Genomic DNA, 18,870 nt, shown 5'->3' on the forward strand with positions numbered 1-18,870 from the left:
TCAACACAAAATTCTGTACAGTAAATATCAAATATTGTGATAAAGTAAATATTGTGAAGTACCTTCAATTGCAACACTTGATATTCAACTTCACTGTTACATTAAGTTTTGCAAAATTTAACTATTACTTGAAAACCTAAATATTAATTTGTAAAAGCTAGTTAACAGTTTAGAGAAACAGCCCATTTTTATTCATAAAGACTTCAAAACGATATGATTTCTTTTTTTCAGATTTAAGGAACTTCTAAGTTCTACTCTACTTACCAATAATAGAAACGGTACCCTGCTTGGTGACTTCCACAACTTTATCCATAACAGCTTTGGTGCCTTTGGCAAATTTGTCCCATTCAAACACACCTACGGGACCATTCCACACAATGAGCTTGGCCCTTCCCACAGCAGCAGCAAACTTCTTAACACTCTCAGGACCACAGTCTAGACCCTTGGTAGGAAAAGAAATAAAAATCATACCCTGATTTACCAAAATAGATATGGTGCATATCATTCATTCACAAATAAAGGAAGGAACACGACACAGTGTTACAGTGAAAATTCACTTGTTCTGGTGAAGGGTCTTTGTCTGAAATATTAACTGTTTCCAAATGCTACCTGACCCGCTGACTAGCATTTCCTTTTAGCTAAGATGATAGCTATTTTCCATATAATACACTTCATAGTTCAAGAATTAATTTGGTATGCAATTTGATTTAAATACATGTTCAGCTTAGGAACAGGCCCTTCAGCATACAATGCATGCACCAAATACAAAGCTGAATTAAACAAATACCCTTCTGCCTGCACTTGATCCTTAGTTCCTACATCTTCAAATGTCCAACAATCTCTTAAATGCCACTCTTATTTGCTTCCACCTGTGCCCTGTTCACCTACCACTGAGTGTAAAATAACTTGCCTCACACATTCAAGTTTTTCCCTCTTACCTTAAATGCATATCTTCTTGTACTTGACATTTTTATCCTGAGAAAGATTCTGACTCTATACCCTATCTAGGTCTCTCATAATCTTATGAACTTCTTTCGGGTCTCGTCTCAACCTCTGTCACACCAGAAAAAACAACCTTACTTTATCTAACCTCTCCTTATAGCTTTTATCCTGTCATCCTGACAGTATCCTAGTAAACTTCTTCTGCACCCTTTCTGAAGCTTCCACACTCTTCCTGTAATGGGACAACCAGAACTCTCAATACTCCAAATGTGGCCTAACTAACATTTTACACTGCTGCAGCACGACTTCCTGACTCTCATACAGTGCCCTGACTGATAAAAGGCTATCATGCCATACAACTTCTTTACCATCCAATCTACTTTATGGCCACTTTCAATGAGCTACGGACTTGGACCTCAAGAATCCTCTTGACATCAAAGCTGTTAATGGTTCTAACGTTAACTGCATACTTTCCCCCAACAATAGACCTCCCAAAGCATAATACTTCACAATTACTTGGATTAAACTCCACCTGCTATTTCTCAGCTCATATCTGTAATTAATCTATATTGTCCCTTATCCTTTGACAGTACTCTACATTGTAAACTACTCCACAAACCTTTGTGTCATCTAAATTTCTATCCATGTCATTTATATGCATCACAAATAACAGAAGTCCCAGTACTAATTCCCACAGACTAGCTCTGGTTACGGACCTCAGTGAGTATAACCTCCTTTCACCATTGCCCTCTGCCCTCTATGGGCAAGACAAATTCTTCATCCAAACTGCCAAGTCATAATGTATCTTATGCTTCTGGATCAACCTATCCTGAGGGACCCTGCCTTATTGAAATCCATGTGGACACCATCTACTGTCCTACCCTCAATCACCTTTGTCAACTCCTCAATCAAATCTGTAAGACACGACATGCACTGCAGAAAACCTCTAATCAGGGCTCATTCATAAATCCTATACCCTAAGAATTTTCTCTAATAGTTTCCTTACCACAGATAGGAGTCTCATCAGTCTACAATTTCCTGGAATACCCCTATATGCCTGCTTGAAAAAAGGAACAACAGCGGCTATTCTCCAGTTTTCCAGGACCTCATTTATTGCTGGAGAGGATACAAAAGGTCCCTCCAATTTCTCCTCTTACGATAATCTGACAATTCTGACATCCTATTATGTCCGAGGGATTTATCCACCTTGACCCTTTTCAAAAGATTCAGGAACTACCTCCTTCTTGAAGCCCTAGCATATTAGCATGCTCCACACTGTTCTCACCATCTTCTATGTCCTTGTCCTAAGCCCTCCCAGCCCAACAATCCAGAGACACCAGATTACACCCACATGACAATTCACCTACTGACCTACACACCTTTGGAATGTGGAAGCCGGAGCTTCTGCAGGAAACCCACCCAATCATGGGAAGAATGTACAAATTCCTTACAGACAGTGATGGGAATTGAACAAGCGTCATGTGTCGCTGGTGTTGTAAAGTGATGCGCTACCTGCTACACCACCGTGGCACCCCATATCTACTGCTATCTATATATTCCTCATGTGCTCTCTCTGCTTTTATAATCATAACCTATCTCATCATCCAAGGTTCCACTACCCTGTCATCCTTGTCTTTCCTCTTTACTGGAACATGTCAGTCCCAAGCTCTAATCAGCTTGTCTTTAAACAACTCCCACATGTCAGATGTGGACTTGCCCAACAGCAATTGCTCAGAATGACATACCCCTACCTCCTGTCAACATTTGTCCTTCCCAATTTAGTACTTTGCCACAAGGTCAAGACTTATTCTTATAACTATCTTAAAACTTAATGAGTCGTGATCACTCTTCCCAATATGATCTCCCACTGGAAGATCAGCCACCCTTCCTGGCTCATTTTCTGAAACCAAGGTCCAGTATGGTCTCTCCTCTATCCATTACAGTTTCAAAAAACTCACTTGAATGCACTGAAGAAATTCAGTCCCATCTCAGCCTCTTGCATTAAGGAAATCACAGTCAATATTGAGGAAGTTAAAGTCTACCACTGTGACAACTTCATTACTTTTATATCGTTCCATAACCCATCTACACTACAGCATAATCCATCTGAGTGACTGTCCCCTAGAGTTTTTGAGCTCTACCTACTGTATATTGCCTGAATGGATGAGCCCATCAGTATGTCCTGAGTGTGGCTGTAACAATCCCTCTGATTGGAAATACAACCCCTTCACCTTTTACCTCTCTATCTCATCTAAAATATTGAAACCCTTTACTCATCTTGCTGCATGGAGGCTGTAAAATGTATTATTATAATGTTCTGGAGCCTGTAACAATCCACAGTACTAACTTACCATCCAGTTTGCAGGGATGCCTGATGCTACTGTAGCTGCTCCAACACTGGCATTTTCATCAAATTTATCAGCCGTTACAAAATCTTCAGGCAATGTGATGGTAACTGAATTAGTTTTAGCTTTGGCCATCAGATCATTGATTATTTTTGAACCTTCCTCATCATAAAGGGAATTGCCAATCTAAAAAAGGAAAATAAAGTGACAAAATCTTCACACTATGCCCTTACTGTCGTGGACAGAGATTTTAATTACTCTCATCTCCATGTACAGAAAATGCCACATGATACTATTGAACAGCATTACTGAATAAATGATCTTATTTTCAATTTACAAAAAAAATGTACAAAAGTAAATGTACTTTCACCATAATCAATGTCAAGAAAAATATCACAGTGCAAATCCATCAGGACTGTATAGAAACATATGATATTTTAGGTCAGAACAGAAACGAAAGATTTCATATTTTAAGATAACTCTTACTCCCCAAAATAGTGTCTACTTTCACACCTAGAAATCAAGCTGTTATCATTTCTAGTCTCCAGGTCAGACCCATAGATAATGTATTATTATTAGAACAGAAACCACATAAATAAGTTTAAAAAAAGTGAACCAAGATAAATTTTATCTTCTCAAAAATAAATACTGATAAACTAGGACAAGAACACCAGGGTATACAGTGGGGGTTTGGGGAATCTCCGAGGTCCTGATAGCAGCAGCAGAAATGTATAATTCAGAGCCAAAGAGAAAGGGGATGGAACTGCATCTTTAAAAAAAATCAGACTGTGCAGTGAATAATGGAGAACAGTAATGAATAAGGAGAGTTCAAACACAAAGAAAAATACATGAAGTAGATTTGATCAAAATCTTGTTTATTCAGTTTTATTGACTGGTGGACAGTCTTCACCCATTTGCAATAAATAGTACAAGTCATGTTTATTTATCTGTTCCACAAATAAAAGCATGCACAATGTACATGATTTCATTTCTGAAGACTTGTAGCTAGCTTAATTGAACAGCTTTGTATTGTGATAACTTTTAGAAAAAAAAAGGAGAGATTTAAGAGTTTCAGTAGGGTAAAAAAGGAAAATCAATATCCAGCTTCAGGACAGTCAGCTAGGAAACAGTACAGATCATAGCAAAAGTAATGAGAGTTTTCATTTTTTGCAACGTAATGAAACTCATTACGTGAAAAGACACAATAGAAACTTCCTGAAGTGAATTGCATGTACATTACAAACCTATGATAATAGAGGGTAGTTGTGGATGACGGTGCAATTCAAGTAGTTAAAGATTTATTCACTGCAAATGACTCTGACAAGGAAAATGTAATCTACAGTACTGTGCAAAAGATATAGGGTGCCTAAGACTTTTGCACAGTACTGTATATTGTCTTTCCAGTTACCAAATATCACTTGAGACTGCTGAGCTAATACAAAGCTAAGTACTCTTATTTCTGTTTCCCAACCACCTTCATATTTTAATCAATATAAAATACTGTGCAAATGTCTTAGGCACTTGGCTATACATGTGCCCAAGACTTCTGCACAGTACTGTATGTACCAAAGCCCAAAAATTGGTGGTAAGAGCCAGAAAATCAAATATTGGCTTTAGAACTACCAAAAATAAATTCAATGTATGAAAGCCAGAAATGGCAAGAACAATTGTTTTAACAAAATACCCATCTTTGAATTAAAAATAAATGAAAGATTGTTGCACAAAATCCATTATTTAACTTAGCGAAAGAAAGAACCATACTACAATTCTGTAGGCAAGCATACCTCCATTTTATTAATGACCTTCAGGAATGTAAATGCCATGCCTCCTCCAATAATCATTTCATTCACCTTATCTAGCAAGTTATTGATCAGTTGAATCTTGTCCTGGACTTTAGCCCTATTGAACAGTAACAGAAGCAGCTATTTGAGTTGCATAATTTAAGTTTTATGTTATTACATTAAACTTCTGCTTAAACAAATAAGCAGTGCTGAAAAGTGATATCACCTTGAATGAACAAGAAAACTTCCACTAGGATAAAATTTAATTGATTCAAACTCTTAATTAACACATTATTGAAAACACATGTTTTAATTGGAGTAAGTATTTTTAAATCTTCCACCAGGAAACACAAAGTGATATGGCAAGTTTGTCCAAAAACATGCAATTTTAATTAAACTTCTAAGGATGTCAGTTTTTCACTGCACCGATTATGGTTGTAACTCTTACGTACGTTTATATAGTCTAAGTAAATGCATTAAAAGCATTTCTCTAATGCATATTATTCTACCAGTTGGAATGCATACGATACATCCCACTCATAAATTCCAATGGCACTCCTTGAACTGACATTGAAGTCATCTTCAGAGTGCCTGTGGTTCATAGGAAGTTTTTCTTCTGCACAACACTGACCCCAGGTGACAGTAATACTATATTGCAATCTGCTTCTCAGACATTCTTGCAGGAATATGTACTTTAAGCTTTAATATTGCATATTTATGTATGGCTGCATTTCTTGCACAAGGCAAGTTATATATATATATATATGTTATACTTTGATGTCCATTGTAGAGAATTATCTATGTCAACTATGAAGCAAGAATTCAAAATATTATTTTAATTATACTATAAACAGGCCAATACAGTTCTTCACTTTACAACACACACCATAAAGACTGGTAACTTTGTTCCTTCCTAAATCAAATCAATCTTAAGAGATTCAAGGTTGAATCAACATTTCTGCAGCCTGATTATGGAACAGTGCTATGGTTTTCAATTGTATTTCAAAGGTAGGATACACGCCAATAAAGCAGACAAAGTAGCTATGCTAGTTGTTCTGAAAGTTCTTAGATACCAAGTACAGAATAGCTGGACAGTTTTGGTACTTACCCTCCCAAAATGGCAAGGAAAGGTCTCTCAGGCTTTTCCAGAGCTTTTGCAAAATACTCAAGCTCCTTCTTCATCAAGAATCCAGCAGCTTTCTGTGGCAAATGGACACCGACCATGGAACTAATACAAAACCACAAATAACAAAAGGGTAAATCTCCTATAGTCAAAGGAACAATAGTAGATAGGAAAAAGTAGTTTGCATATAATGGGTTAGGATCTCTGGGTTCAACACATGGTTAAGGATTTATATCTATTTCTGAATATATAAAAGATTTCTATTGACTAACTGCAGAATAATCCATCTTTTGTGTAAATTCATAATAATGTCATTACCCATTTATAAAATTCAAAATTCATTTGGCATTTAAAATCTACCATCACTTAAAAATTATAAATCTAAAATTGTTCAGCTCTATGTTTACTTCCATTCATGATATTTCTTATCAAGGCATGTTACTTCACACTTAGCTACAAGTAAATTCACATTCACCACACATCTTGCCATTTTATTTACATATGGCTTCTTAAAGTTCTTTTAAAGAAACAAATCTACCAAAACATCTTGTATGAAATAAATATATAGCACTGTGCAAAAGATGTTCTATAGGTCAGTTGTTGAGAGCGCCCTCTTCTTTGTGGTGGCGTGTTGGGGAGGAAGCATTAAGAAGAAGGACGCCTCACGTCTTAATAAGCTGATAAGGAAGGCGGGCTCTGTCGTGGGCAAAGTACTGGAGAGTTTAACATCGGTAGCTGAGCGAAGGGCGCTGAGTAGGCTACGGTCAATTATGGAAAACCCTGAACATCCTCTACATAGCACCATCCAGAGACAGAGAAGCAGTTTCAGCGACAGGTTACTGTCGATGCAATGCTCCTCAGACAGGATGAAGAGGTCAATACTCCCCAATGCCATTAGGCTTTACAATTCAACTGCCAGGACTTAAGAACTTTTTTTAAAGCTATTATTAATGCTTTTTGAGTTAGTGATTTAGATGCATATCATATTATTACTGAGTTAAGTATTGTATGTAATGAGTTTTTGCTACAACAAGTGTATGGGACATTGGATAAAATGTTGAATTTCCCCATGGGGATGAATAAAGTATCTATCTATCTATCTATCATATATAGCTAGGGAGCCAAAGACTTTTGCACAGTACTGTATTTGTCAATATGGAGCAGAGAGCGAGTTTGTAAATCTAGCGGGAGCAAAGGATGTTGGGAATGGTGAGGGTGGAGTGCCGTGGGTGCAAAAACACCCAGCCCTGAGGCACCTGGTAAGGTCATTTGATGCTAAACAATTAGTTTATTGATCATTACAGAATGTCCTTCAGTTGCTTCCCGCTCCCTCCCTTCTCCCTTCCCCTTTCCTCCACCATGATTCTCCTCTCCCTGTCCCCCTACCCACTCTCAGTCTACAATAGAGACCCATGGCAGAATCAGGTTTATCATCACTCACATGTGTAACGAAATTTGCATTTTTTGCAGCAGCAGCAGTACTGTGCAATAAAATTACTACAGTACTGTGCAAAAATGTTAGACACTCTTAACTATACACGTGCCTACAACTTTTGCACAGAACTATATATGGTATTCTTCACCTAATCACATTATGTATATGTATTTCAATTCTTCCTTGATCCATCCACCTCCAATTCAGCCAGCTCACCTGTGAGCTCTGTGTGCTGTTCCAAAAGCATCATTGACATACACATCACCAAGCTTGGACAGTGAATCTCGGAAAGACTTAACCTTTTCATCAGTTGCTTTTATCTGCAAAAGATTAGATTTCATTTCAGAATGTTAGTGTTGAGAAATAAGAGACTTCCCCCCCCCCTTCAACTGTGTACATTTCCCCTCATTTACATATCCAAAATGGTCAAGCAGCCCAGATAGTGGAATACTCTCCAGCTATTATGGTAAATGCTCAACAACCAAACTCTAATAGTAATCCGATTTTGTCATGTTTAACCAAGACTTTAAAAAAAAACTCTACTAGTATAAAACAGCAAGTTGTATCATAACAGTTCTGTATATATTGAAAATTCCCATAATGATCTAGGAAAACTTGATCTTTGTGTACATATATGATTACAAGCATAAAGAGGTATTTAAAGTGTGCAGGTATTCCAAACAAAGTGGAGATACCAACATGAAACTAGCTACTTGGGTGATTTTTTTAACCATTTTCTTGTTGAGGAGATTGTCTACAAGTACCTACAAAACGCTGAACAAGAGAAGGAGCTACACTGGTAAATTCAGCCTAGTTAACCAAACATGAGTTGTAACAACAAATTCAGTCCACATTCATCATTCATACTTTCTCATATTTGAAGAGGAATTATAAATGCCTTTTTCTAAAGTGGAAGTAGAGCTTCAGATTAATTATTTTTTTCCCTCAAAATTAATCCTATCATTTCTTGCTCAGCTAACTGCATATTGTTTGCAGCTAAACCAATTAAAGGTGCCAAAAGTGGCTGACGGTAACTTAAAAAAAACAATATTAGTAAACCCTAGCTTTGAAAGGCACAACCTATGAACCTGACCAAATTGTGCATCTTCTGCTGAATTATGAGGCTGATTAGAATGAATACAAATATTTTATATCAATAAATTCCTTCATATTTTATTCAGTAACTGGAAAAATGTAAACATAGAAACATAGAAACTAGGTGCAGGAGTAGGCCATTCGGCCCTTCGAGCCTGCACCACCATTCAGTATGATCATGGCTGATCATCCAACTCAAAACCTTGTACCTTCTTTCTCTCCATATCCCCTGATCCCTTTAGCCACAAGGGCCATATCTAACTTCCTCTTAAATATAGCCAATGAACTGGCCTCAACTGTTTCCTGTGGCAGAGAATTCCACAGATTCACCACTCTCCGTGTGAAGAAGTTTTTCCTCATCTCAGTCCTAAAAGGCTTCCCCTTTATCCTTAAACTGTGACCCCTTGTTCTGGACTTCCCCAACATCGGAAACAATCTTCCTGCATCTAGCCTGTCCAATCCCTTTAGAATTTTATACATTTCAATAAGATCCCCCCTCAATCTTCTAAATTCCAGTGAGTATAAGCCTAGTCGATCCAGTCTTTCTTCATATGAAAGTCCTGCCATCCCAGGAATCAATCTGGTGAAACTTCTTTGTACTCCTTCTATGGCAAGAATGTCTTTCCTACTACTCAAGAATGTAGTAGGTTTAGATGCAATACTCAATAAAAGAGTTAACAAAGAAAACCTTTTAGCACAGTGTCCTGTTCCAGATGATTATTTAATGGACTTCACTGGAAAGTGTATTTGTGGGTTAGCAGATAAAGAAAGAATTAGGGCTCTGCCATAACACAGCTGCTAAGCTTTAGCTTAAAGTGTCCTGCTAGTCTGGTTTACATATGAAATTGTACAGTCATTTAGTGACATAGTGGAGGTCCGAAAGCTCCTATGGAACCAGACTCTTAATATGAATTAGCTAAAACCAATTGGAATACCTTCCAATTCACATCAACTGATTTCAGTGTTTCAGGACATCACTGGTGGTTAAATCATTTATGTTAAGAGCTTTAGAGTCGCCACCAAAAATCTTGAGCAGTGATAATTTATAGGTCAATTTTAAAAACAGTAAGGGTGCACATACATTAAGCTGTGAAAAATATAAGCTGATGATATTTTGAGAGTGGGGTCTCCAAGATCACTACACTGCCTAACTTTGTTAAGACTATTTATACAATATGTAGGCTAAATTAAGTTGCAGCAAACACCCAGCAGCAACACCAGACTATTCAGCCAGAGTTCAGAAAGTCTCCAGTGTCAGCCTATAAAGGTCAACATGTCTAAGTGCAACAGTTATTACTGTATCTGGAATGATTCTGGCAAAGGAACCAATGAGATTTTCTATCTCAAGAAATATATGCTATTCTAAGAGTTAGGATACTACTTGACCTTCCAGAATGAGTCCATATCAAGGGTATCAATGTATTGGTGACTTCTGGCATTCAGGCATAAGGCTTAAAGTTATACCTGAGAAAGCTTTAAAAAAAAATTTCAAACAGAAAGGCTTTGCAAGTAAATCACATATTGGATAAGGTTTTTAAACAAAATTTTAAAAACAGGAGGAAGATATTGAGGACTTTCTTGAAGATTTTTCTAATTAATAAGAATGATCTTAAAGTTCAAGTAAATTTATTATCAAATACAATTCTGAGATACATTTTCTTGTGGGCATTAACAGTAAATACAAAAAAAAACACAACAGAATCAATGAAAGATCGCACACAAGACAGAAAAGCAACCAATGTACAAAAGACAACAAACTGTTCAAATACAAGAAGAAAAATATAATAAATAAAAGTCAAGAATATGAGATGAAGAATCTGTGAAAGCGAGTCCATAGGTTGTGTGAACAGTTCAGTGCTGGGGCGAGTCAAGTCCTCCCCTCCAGTTCAAGAGTCCGATGGTTGAGGGATGGCCTGAATGGTGGGGGTACTTGATGATGAATGTTGCTTTCCTGCAACAGAGCTCAATAATGAGGAAGACTTTACCCATAATGGAATGTCAGATGATATACTCAGACAACATAATCTCCAACATACATCTACAGGACTTTGCCAAAGTTTTACATGACATGATGAATTTTCACAAACTTCTAAGAAAGCAGAAGCATTGCACTGCTTTCTTTGTAATTGCACTTACATGTTGGACCCAGGACAGATCCTCTGAAATGGTAACATCAAAGAATTTAAAGCTGCTGACCCTATCTAGCTCATGGCCCTCCGGTTTTCTCTAAGTCATAATCAGCCACCTTTGATTTGGCCAATGACAGTGGTGTCTTCAGCAAACTTAAATATAGCATTGGAACTGTCAATGCTCATATGGCATTGGCTTAGCCTCACAGTCAAAAGTATAAAGTGAGTAGAGCAGGGGGAACACAGCCTTGTGGTGTACCTGTGCTGATGGTGATGGGGGAAGAGATGTCGTTGCCAATCCAAACTGACTGGGGTCTGCAAGTGAGGAAATCGAGGATCCAATTGCACAAGAAGGTTTTGAGGCCTCGGTCTTGGGGCTAATTGATTAGTTTTGGGGGGGGGGGGGGGAATGATAGGATTGAATGTCAAGCTCCACTCATTGAAGATCAACCTGATGTATGCATCTTTGCTCTCCAACTGTTCCAACTCCAGGGCTGAGTGAACAGCCTATCAAATGGCATTTGTTGTGATAGTAGGCAAATTGAAGCAGATCCAAGCTGCTCCTCAGGCAGGAGCTGACATGCTTCATCAGCAACCTCTAACAACACTTCATTGCAATGGATGGAAGTGCTACTGGATAGTCATTGAGACAGTTACCACGTTCTTCTTTGGCACTGGAGTAATTGAAACCTGCTTGAAGCAAGTGGGTAACTCAGACTGTTAGAGTAAGAGGTTAAAGAACACTCCAGCCAGTTATTCAGCACAATTCTTCAGTACTTGGCTAGCTACCCCAGTTGAGATCTTGTCAAACATTAAATATTTTAATAAATGCTTTTTATAGTGGTGTCAAAATATTAACAAGAAAACATAGTACTGTGGGATAGATAAACGATGCTACATGTGCATTTCCCTTAATTCATGACCTCAAACTATTGCAAGTACAGCAGGCAATAAACAAGGTACCGCTATAGATGCAAACCAGATATTGTATTACCTGGACATGATATGCAATTAAACCTTCAGACACAGACCTCTACTTATACCATGGTAATCAATTTTTCTTGATCTCTCATATTGAGCATTTCAGTTGTGTTAGCACTAATGAACACACATCCTTTGAGAAGATATTCTCAGGCTGTTCTTGAATTCTTTCTCATAAATCATTTTACAATAGCGTTTTTGAAAAAGACTGAAGAGCCTAGAGTGGAGCATTAAGGGAAAAAAATTGAGATTAAAATCTCTCATTGGAGAAATCAATCCGGCATTATATAGTTGTGATATCATTTCACTAAAATACGCAGACTGCAATGGGCAAAAGAAACATGACCCTCCAGCTTGCATCCTTCCATAAAATACCATAAAACTTCACTTTCAGGAACAAACACACTTATTCCATTTTCTCTCTATCCTAATCTTTTTCATTCCAGAAATTCTTTGGTGTTTTGACAGCTTTTTAGCTGTACTATTCAATGATCTTTACTCATATGGACAGTATTAATACTTCACCTTATTTCCAGATGCATCTTTGCCTTTCCCCTCCTCTTCAACGTGGAACCGTAGGTTTTCCAGGAGAATCACACTACCAGAATCTGGGTTTGCGCATGCCTGCTCAACTTCAGGTCCTACACAGTCTTTCAGGAAAGTAATATTCCTATTTATAAAATTAAAAAAATCTTTTTTAACTGGTCTGACATTGAAAATAGAGAATGCATTAAATGCTCAGGATAGGTAGCACCTATAAAGAATAAAGCAGAGTTAATGTTGTTAAATTAGAAGCTTTAAGAGGCCACTACAGAGGAACATTTCCCATTTTCTATGTAATTATGAGGTCCATAACTGTCACTGAGTTTGGAGGAGCAACACCTTGTATCCTATCTGGGTAGCCAACCTGATGGCATGAACATCAACTTCTCTAACTTCTGGTAATTTCACCACGCCTCCTCCTCCTCTTTTTTTCCAATCCCCACTCTGATTCCCCTCTTGCTGCCTCTTTTCTTCACCTGCCCATCATCTCCCACTGGTGCCCCTTCTACGTCCCTTTCTCTCATGGTCCAATCGCATCTCCTATTAAGATTCCTTCTTCTTCCGCCCTTTAACTTTCCCACCTATCAACTCTTGGCTTCTCACTTCATCTTGCCCACCTCCACCCACTCATCTTCCTCTTCACCTGGCTTCACCCACCACTTTCTGGCTTGTGCTCATTCACCCTCCACCCCCCCCCCCCCCCACCTTCCTATTCTTTTCCCTTCCTCTCCAGTCCTGATGAAAGCTCGAAGCCTGAAACATTGACTTTTTTTTATTCCTTTCCTTAGATACTGCCTTTGGGCAGATGGAACTCATCGGCCATGGTTGGCAAACTAGAAGGAAAACCCTGATCTCGAACATGCTACCTTGCGGCTCTGCCCACTCAAGGAGAAGGGTTTGGGAGTAAACCCAGAGGCAAAATCCAGAGCTGGAGTCTCCAAAAGGCAGTCCTACATTGAGTTCAAATCTGACTGACTACTCCTGAGACACCACTGGTGTCAAACTGTATCAGTCTCCACCATTCCTTAGGATTCATCGACTGCATGGAGAGGGGGAGCCTGCTGCATAGTCAACAGTTTACTCTCCCCATCGTACTGCCCTGGCTCGTATATCACGTAGACAGCTACGATGCAATATCATGGTCGACCTTCGATGCTGTCTGACCTGCTGAGTTCCTCCAGCATACTGTGTGTGTTACTCTGGATTTCCAGCATCTGCAGACTCTTTTGTGTTAACATATAATAGGGCATTGTTGATACTCTCAATACATAGAAATGTTTTATCCTAACACCCATCCACTGAGAAAAGCTCTTGTAAAAATAATGACTAAGCAATGTAAGGAGAGCATAGAAAAATTACTAAGGCATTAACAGAATTCCCTGGATTTACTGTTTGTATCTTTCTTGCGCAGTGAAACAGCAAGCATTCAGGCTTACACTGGAAAACTAACAGCAGCCTCTGGAGGTTATCACAATCCACACAGTGCATTATTCTGCAGTATTCTCCAAAAACAAATGAAATAATTAAAATTAAAATTACAAATACTTTCCAAACTATTCTAATAAAATACTAATACACAACCTACATAAGGTGTACCAGACCATAATTACTAATTAAAAACTAATTTCATACGGATTGTAATGTGCCAATTTAATATTTCAAAATGCTGTAGTTTTACATTTCTATATTAATAGATAGATAGATAGATAGATAGATACTTTATTCATCCCCATGGGGAAATTCAACTTTTTTTCCAATGTCCCATACACTTGTTGTAGCAAAACTAATTACATACAATACTTAACTCAGTAAAAAAATATGATATGCATCTAAATCACCATCTCAAAAAGCATTAATAATAGCTTTTAAAAAGTTCTTAAGTCCTGGCGGTAGAATTGTAAAGCCTAATCTTCATATTTCAAATTTGCCTGGAACAGAGAGCATGCCTAATGAGAATAGGTTGAGTGAACTTGGGCTTTTCTCCTTGGAGTGATGGAGGATGAGAGGTGACTTGATAGAGGTGCGATAGAGGTGTAGAGGAGAGAGATGATGAGAGGCATTGATCATGTGGATAGCCAAAGACTTTTTCCCCAGTGCTGAAATGACTAACGCAAGGGGTCACAGTTTTAAAGTGCTTGGAAGCAGGTACAAGGGGGATGTCAGAGGTAAGTTTTTCCAGCGAGAGAGAGTGGTAGGTGCATGGAATGCACTGCCAGCAACAGTGGTAGAGGTGGATACAATAAGGTCTTTTAGAGACTCTTAGATAGGTACAGGGTGCTTAGAAAAATAGAGGACTATGCGGTAGGGAAATTCTAGGCAGTTTCTAGAGTAGGTAACATGGCACAACATTCTGGGCCAAAGGACCTGTAATGTACTATAGATATCTATGTTCTATTAGAATTATTTACATTTTAAATTTGATTTAACACTTCTTAAAGTGTTTCAAATATTAGTAAAAATTACACTTTAATCTTCCTTGTTTGCTTAGAAGAACTCTGCCTGGCTGCTCAGTAGCAATAACACTATTGCTGGATGCTATTTAATTGATGCATGATTGCAACAAAAGAAATCCATACTAGAAGGAGATTTTAAGATCTTCCTGGGTTATTTTGGAGTTCAATGGCCAACACAACACTTCACATCTGACCATAAAGTCTTCACATGTAAAACCATCACACCAAACTTGAGGTCTGGCTCTCAGCTCTAATGTGGTTACAAACCTTTATCTGAGAAAAGTGTACATTCCACAATGAATATTCATTGCATACACAAGAACAAAATTATTGTTACTCCAGATCTGATGCAGCATAAAACACAATAAATATAAATGCAATCCTATAAAACACAATGAAAAAGTAATTGCTTGAGTGTGGCCGTATAAACACAAGGTTAGCTTACATACATAAACTGATGGTATGTACATAAAGTGATGTTTGGTGCAGGAGTATCTCTACATAAGGTGACTGACAGAAAATTATAAAGTGACAAAGTTACTCTTGACAAGAGGAACTCTTCTAGGTAGCAGCAGGGCAAATGAAAACACAGTAGAACAGTGACTGTGTCAGTGTAGGTATGAGGTGTAGAGTGTAATCGTGTAGTGGCAGTGCATGGAGGATAAAGGGTCTGAGGGGATGTAAAGAGGAGTGCTTCTAACGTGGTTATTCTAAATATATCTGCAGTGATTATGTCATCTGCCTTCTCACCCTGAAGAAAATAAACATAAATACATTGTTCAAAGTACAGCATCTAGTACTATCTAGAACACAGTGAGAAAACTATTCACCTCCCTAGAATGCAACTGGATATTCTATATTTTTTTTTAAAAAACTGCCATTAAGTGAAGAATAATCTGGTTGCTCAGACTTCACTTTACCTTCCCATTAGTTTCTTCAATTCCTCTGCAACCGGTGCCAGTGAAAACTTCTCAGGCATAGGCATACCATCAGGCCTCCCCAAGTGACTCATGAGAACAACTGACTTGGCTCCATGGTCTAAACAGTGTTGAATACTTGGAATTGCCGCTTTAATTCTGTAGAGGGAAAACATTCAAATATATTGTGATAATGCTACTTTCCCATTAACTTCATTTTCCAATTCCTATTCCCTCCCATTCTAGAATATTTCTAAGATCAGCTTCAAGTCATATCAAGTTATCTACTTATTCAGGGAATACGGCCATTACTTGCAAGGCCACCATTTATTGCCCTTTCAGCTTTTTTTTACAAGGCAAATCAAAAGTCAAACACATTATTAAAGCACAGCAAATTTCAAAGAAAATCTTCCAAAATTATGGACAGAGTCATCCAAAGGACAAATCTCATTCTTTTGTGAACTTCTTTATGTGATGTAGTGTCAAAACATAATTTACATTCATGGGAGATCACAGTAGTTATATTTCTCTTCAAGGAATTGTCAGCATTTCTCCACATGGGCAACACAATGGCACTGAAGGTGGTGCAGTCGTCTTACAGTTCTTGCAATCTGCTCTCTAGTGCTGCCTGTGTAGAGACTGCACATCAGAAAGATGAGCTAGTTGCTAGGTCAATTGTCTATTTTAATGTAGTCATAACATAGGTAGGAGAATCAGTGGTGTTAATTGGGTCTTGTGACATAACATGTTATTGATAAATAAGTGAAGGAATTGGATTTCTCCATGAGCCACTGAGTAAATCTGAACACATTTAAAAAGCAATTAGTATGTTCAGTTGACTTTTAAGTTATTGAGTGCTTTCAACGTCATGAACATTGAAAGGTCTAACAACTGCCTTGGACAGATGATGTATTTTCCAGCTGTTTCACAGGCCAATGGGAAGAAAAAGGTTTGCTCTGGCAGATCTAGCACACTGTGCTTCATCAGTTTGGATCAGGACATTGAACAAGCTTATAACCACCAAAATCAGTTATATGACTGAACAGAACTATATTCCCTCTAAATTTTATCTCAGCATTTCCACTGTTGTGCACCTTTAAATGAGATTTATTTCTCAGGCACACCTCTTAGCTGAAATGGCCATTCCAATCTATTACTTATTAGTCAAGGACAAATATCATAAATCTAATGTTGCCATAGTCTTACACTATTTATTCATCAATGTGAAACAACCATTTCAAAAGATATCAGAAGGCTAAGAATTGGGGAAACGAATGCAAAATGTCTTAAATGTCTTCAAGAACACACATACACCACTTCATTTTTGATATAGGTTTCAATTAAAATAATTCATTTTACAATTGCTATAATCATACACAATGAGATTCAACCAAGCAAATTAACTGTTCTTACTGCATGCGCAGAATTTATTGGGCAGCTGATCAAAGTGGATCTTACCTTTGATTGTTGGTGATCTTATTATTTTTCATCGGTACATTGAAATCCACCCTGAAAGAAAGGTGATACTATAACTCAGTCTCAGCCTCACATTATAGCTGCACAGTGTCCAGGTACTTAAAGGGATTGAGACTCAAAACATTAAGAATGAAATGGCAATGTTGATTCAGTACTTCAAAAACACACTCAAGAAGTCATTACCTGGTCACCAGATACTGTCTCAGAAATTTGCCACATCAGTTCACTAAAGATCTATCTCAAGACCACAATATGATAACAAAAATAGAAATCTACACAAATAATTAAGACCAAGCTGAGAAATACAAAACTTTGCCAGTTAAAAATTAAGTCCCCTGTACTGTGAATAAAATGAGACTCTGATTACATTACCATCATATTACTTAATATGCTTCATGAGATGAGGGCAATAATGGAGGAGATTCACAACTGTTAAAGTGATGATGCTTATTCCACCAAACGTCCATAGAATGACACGTGGCTAGAACCAGAGTTCCGAGTCTTCCCCAACCAACCACAGTGACTAGTGTTCGCAGGGTCAGCCGTTCCAGTAATGTGGCAAAGTAACCTAGCAGGAATGCTCATCAGCTCCCAGTAAGCTCTTGCTTCATGACCTCAAATAAACGTGTTCTTGGATCTTCTGTACAGAGAATGAATCACAACCAAAATCTATATTCTCTCATTTATAAAGAAAACACAATTCCAGGAAAATATTAGACACCATTTGCCCCACAACAATCAAGTATTACAATTCTGAATAAAGAATTTCAATCATTTGCTCCGCAGTTGTTCCTCGATGGAAATTCCAATAATAACAAAGTTAAACCACAACTTCTGCATTTTTATGCAAAGTTGAAATTCACAAAATTCTTAAGAATTTCATGTTCAACAGTTAAACAAAAATCATGTTTCCAACAGCTACTGCAGCTCCCCCCCACCACCCTCACACTCACTTTCTCAGGTCTGATGGATACTCTTGCCTTAGATACTGCCTGACCTGCAGAGTATCTCCACCATTTCTACCTTCTGGATGTTCTTGGTGGTTTGTCTCAATTAGCCAAAGGAAAAAGTGAGCCAGAAGATAAATTATAGCTGTGTCAGCAACAAAGCTAAGGACGGTAAGCTCAATTTATACTTCCGATTATGATTCGAATGGCTTCTGGTGAGCAAAAATCTGTGAATCATAGGCAATGACTGGATCAAGCTGGGTTATGTTGCACTAGTCAAGTGCCCAATAAGAGTACAGTCTTTATGCTCCTGCTTGAAAAAAATCATCACTCAAATTACATGTTAACAGGACAGACGAACATGTGTCTTAAAAGGAATAAAGATTAAGAGAATCTGGTACGGGCAACATGTAATTTCAGGGGTAGAAACAAATTCTTTCCAAAAGGGCAAATAAGATTAAATTACAATTCAACATACCATCATTGAAAAGAAGGCACAACAGCGCTTCTTTTTTCCAAGTTTCAGCAGATTTGGCATGTCACCAAAAACTCTGACAAACTTCTATAGATGCACACTGGTTGCATCATGGCATGATGTGGAAACACCAATACCCAGAAATGGAAAAAACTACAGAAATGGTGGATATAGCCCCGTCCATCACAGGCAAAGCCCTCCCCACCACTGAATACACTTGCATGAAAC

General features: G+C 37.9%; 1 protein-coding gene across 1 annotated transcript in view; it reads right to left on the bottom strand.

Annotated features, from left to right (window-relative positions):
• pgk1 (phosphoglycerate kinase 1) overlaps positions 1 to 18,870 on the bottom strand; it is a 30,439-nt gene that overhangs the window by 3,414 nt on the left and 8,155 nt on the right. Inside the window, exons 2-9 of the mRNA XM_073057984.1 lie at positions 17,203 to 17,253; positions 15,748 to 15,903; positions 12,357 to 12,501; positions 7,843 to 7,946; positions 6,177 to 6,296; positions 5,072 to 5,186; positions 3,294 to 3,473; positions 265 to 442 (exon numbers count right to left, since the gene is read on the bottom strand). Coding sequence (XP_072914085.1) covers positions 265 to 442; positions 3,294 to 3,473; positions 5,072 to 5,186; positions 6,177 to 6,296; positions 7,843 to 7,946; positions 12,357 to 12,501; positions 15,748 to 15,903; positions 17,203 to 17,253 — 1,049 coding nt within the window. The remainder of the gene's footprint in view (positions 1 to 264; positions 443 to 3,293; positions 3,474 to 5,071; positions 5,187 to 6,176; positions 6,297 to 7,842; positions 7,947 to 12,356; positions 12,502 to 15,747; positions 15,904 to 17,202; positions 17,254 to 18,870) is intronic.

This window comes from Hemitrygon akajei, chromosome 10 (assembly GCF_048418815.1).
Source record: "Hemitrygon akajei chromosome 10, sHemAka1.3, whole genome shotgun sequence".
Taxonomy (NCBI): Eukaryota; Metazoa; Chordata; class Chondrichthyes; order Myliobatiformes; family Dasyatidae; genus Hemitrygon; species Hemitrygon akajei.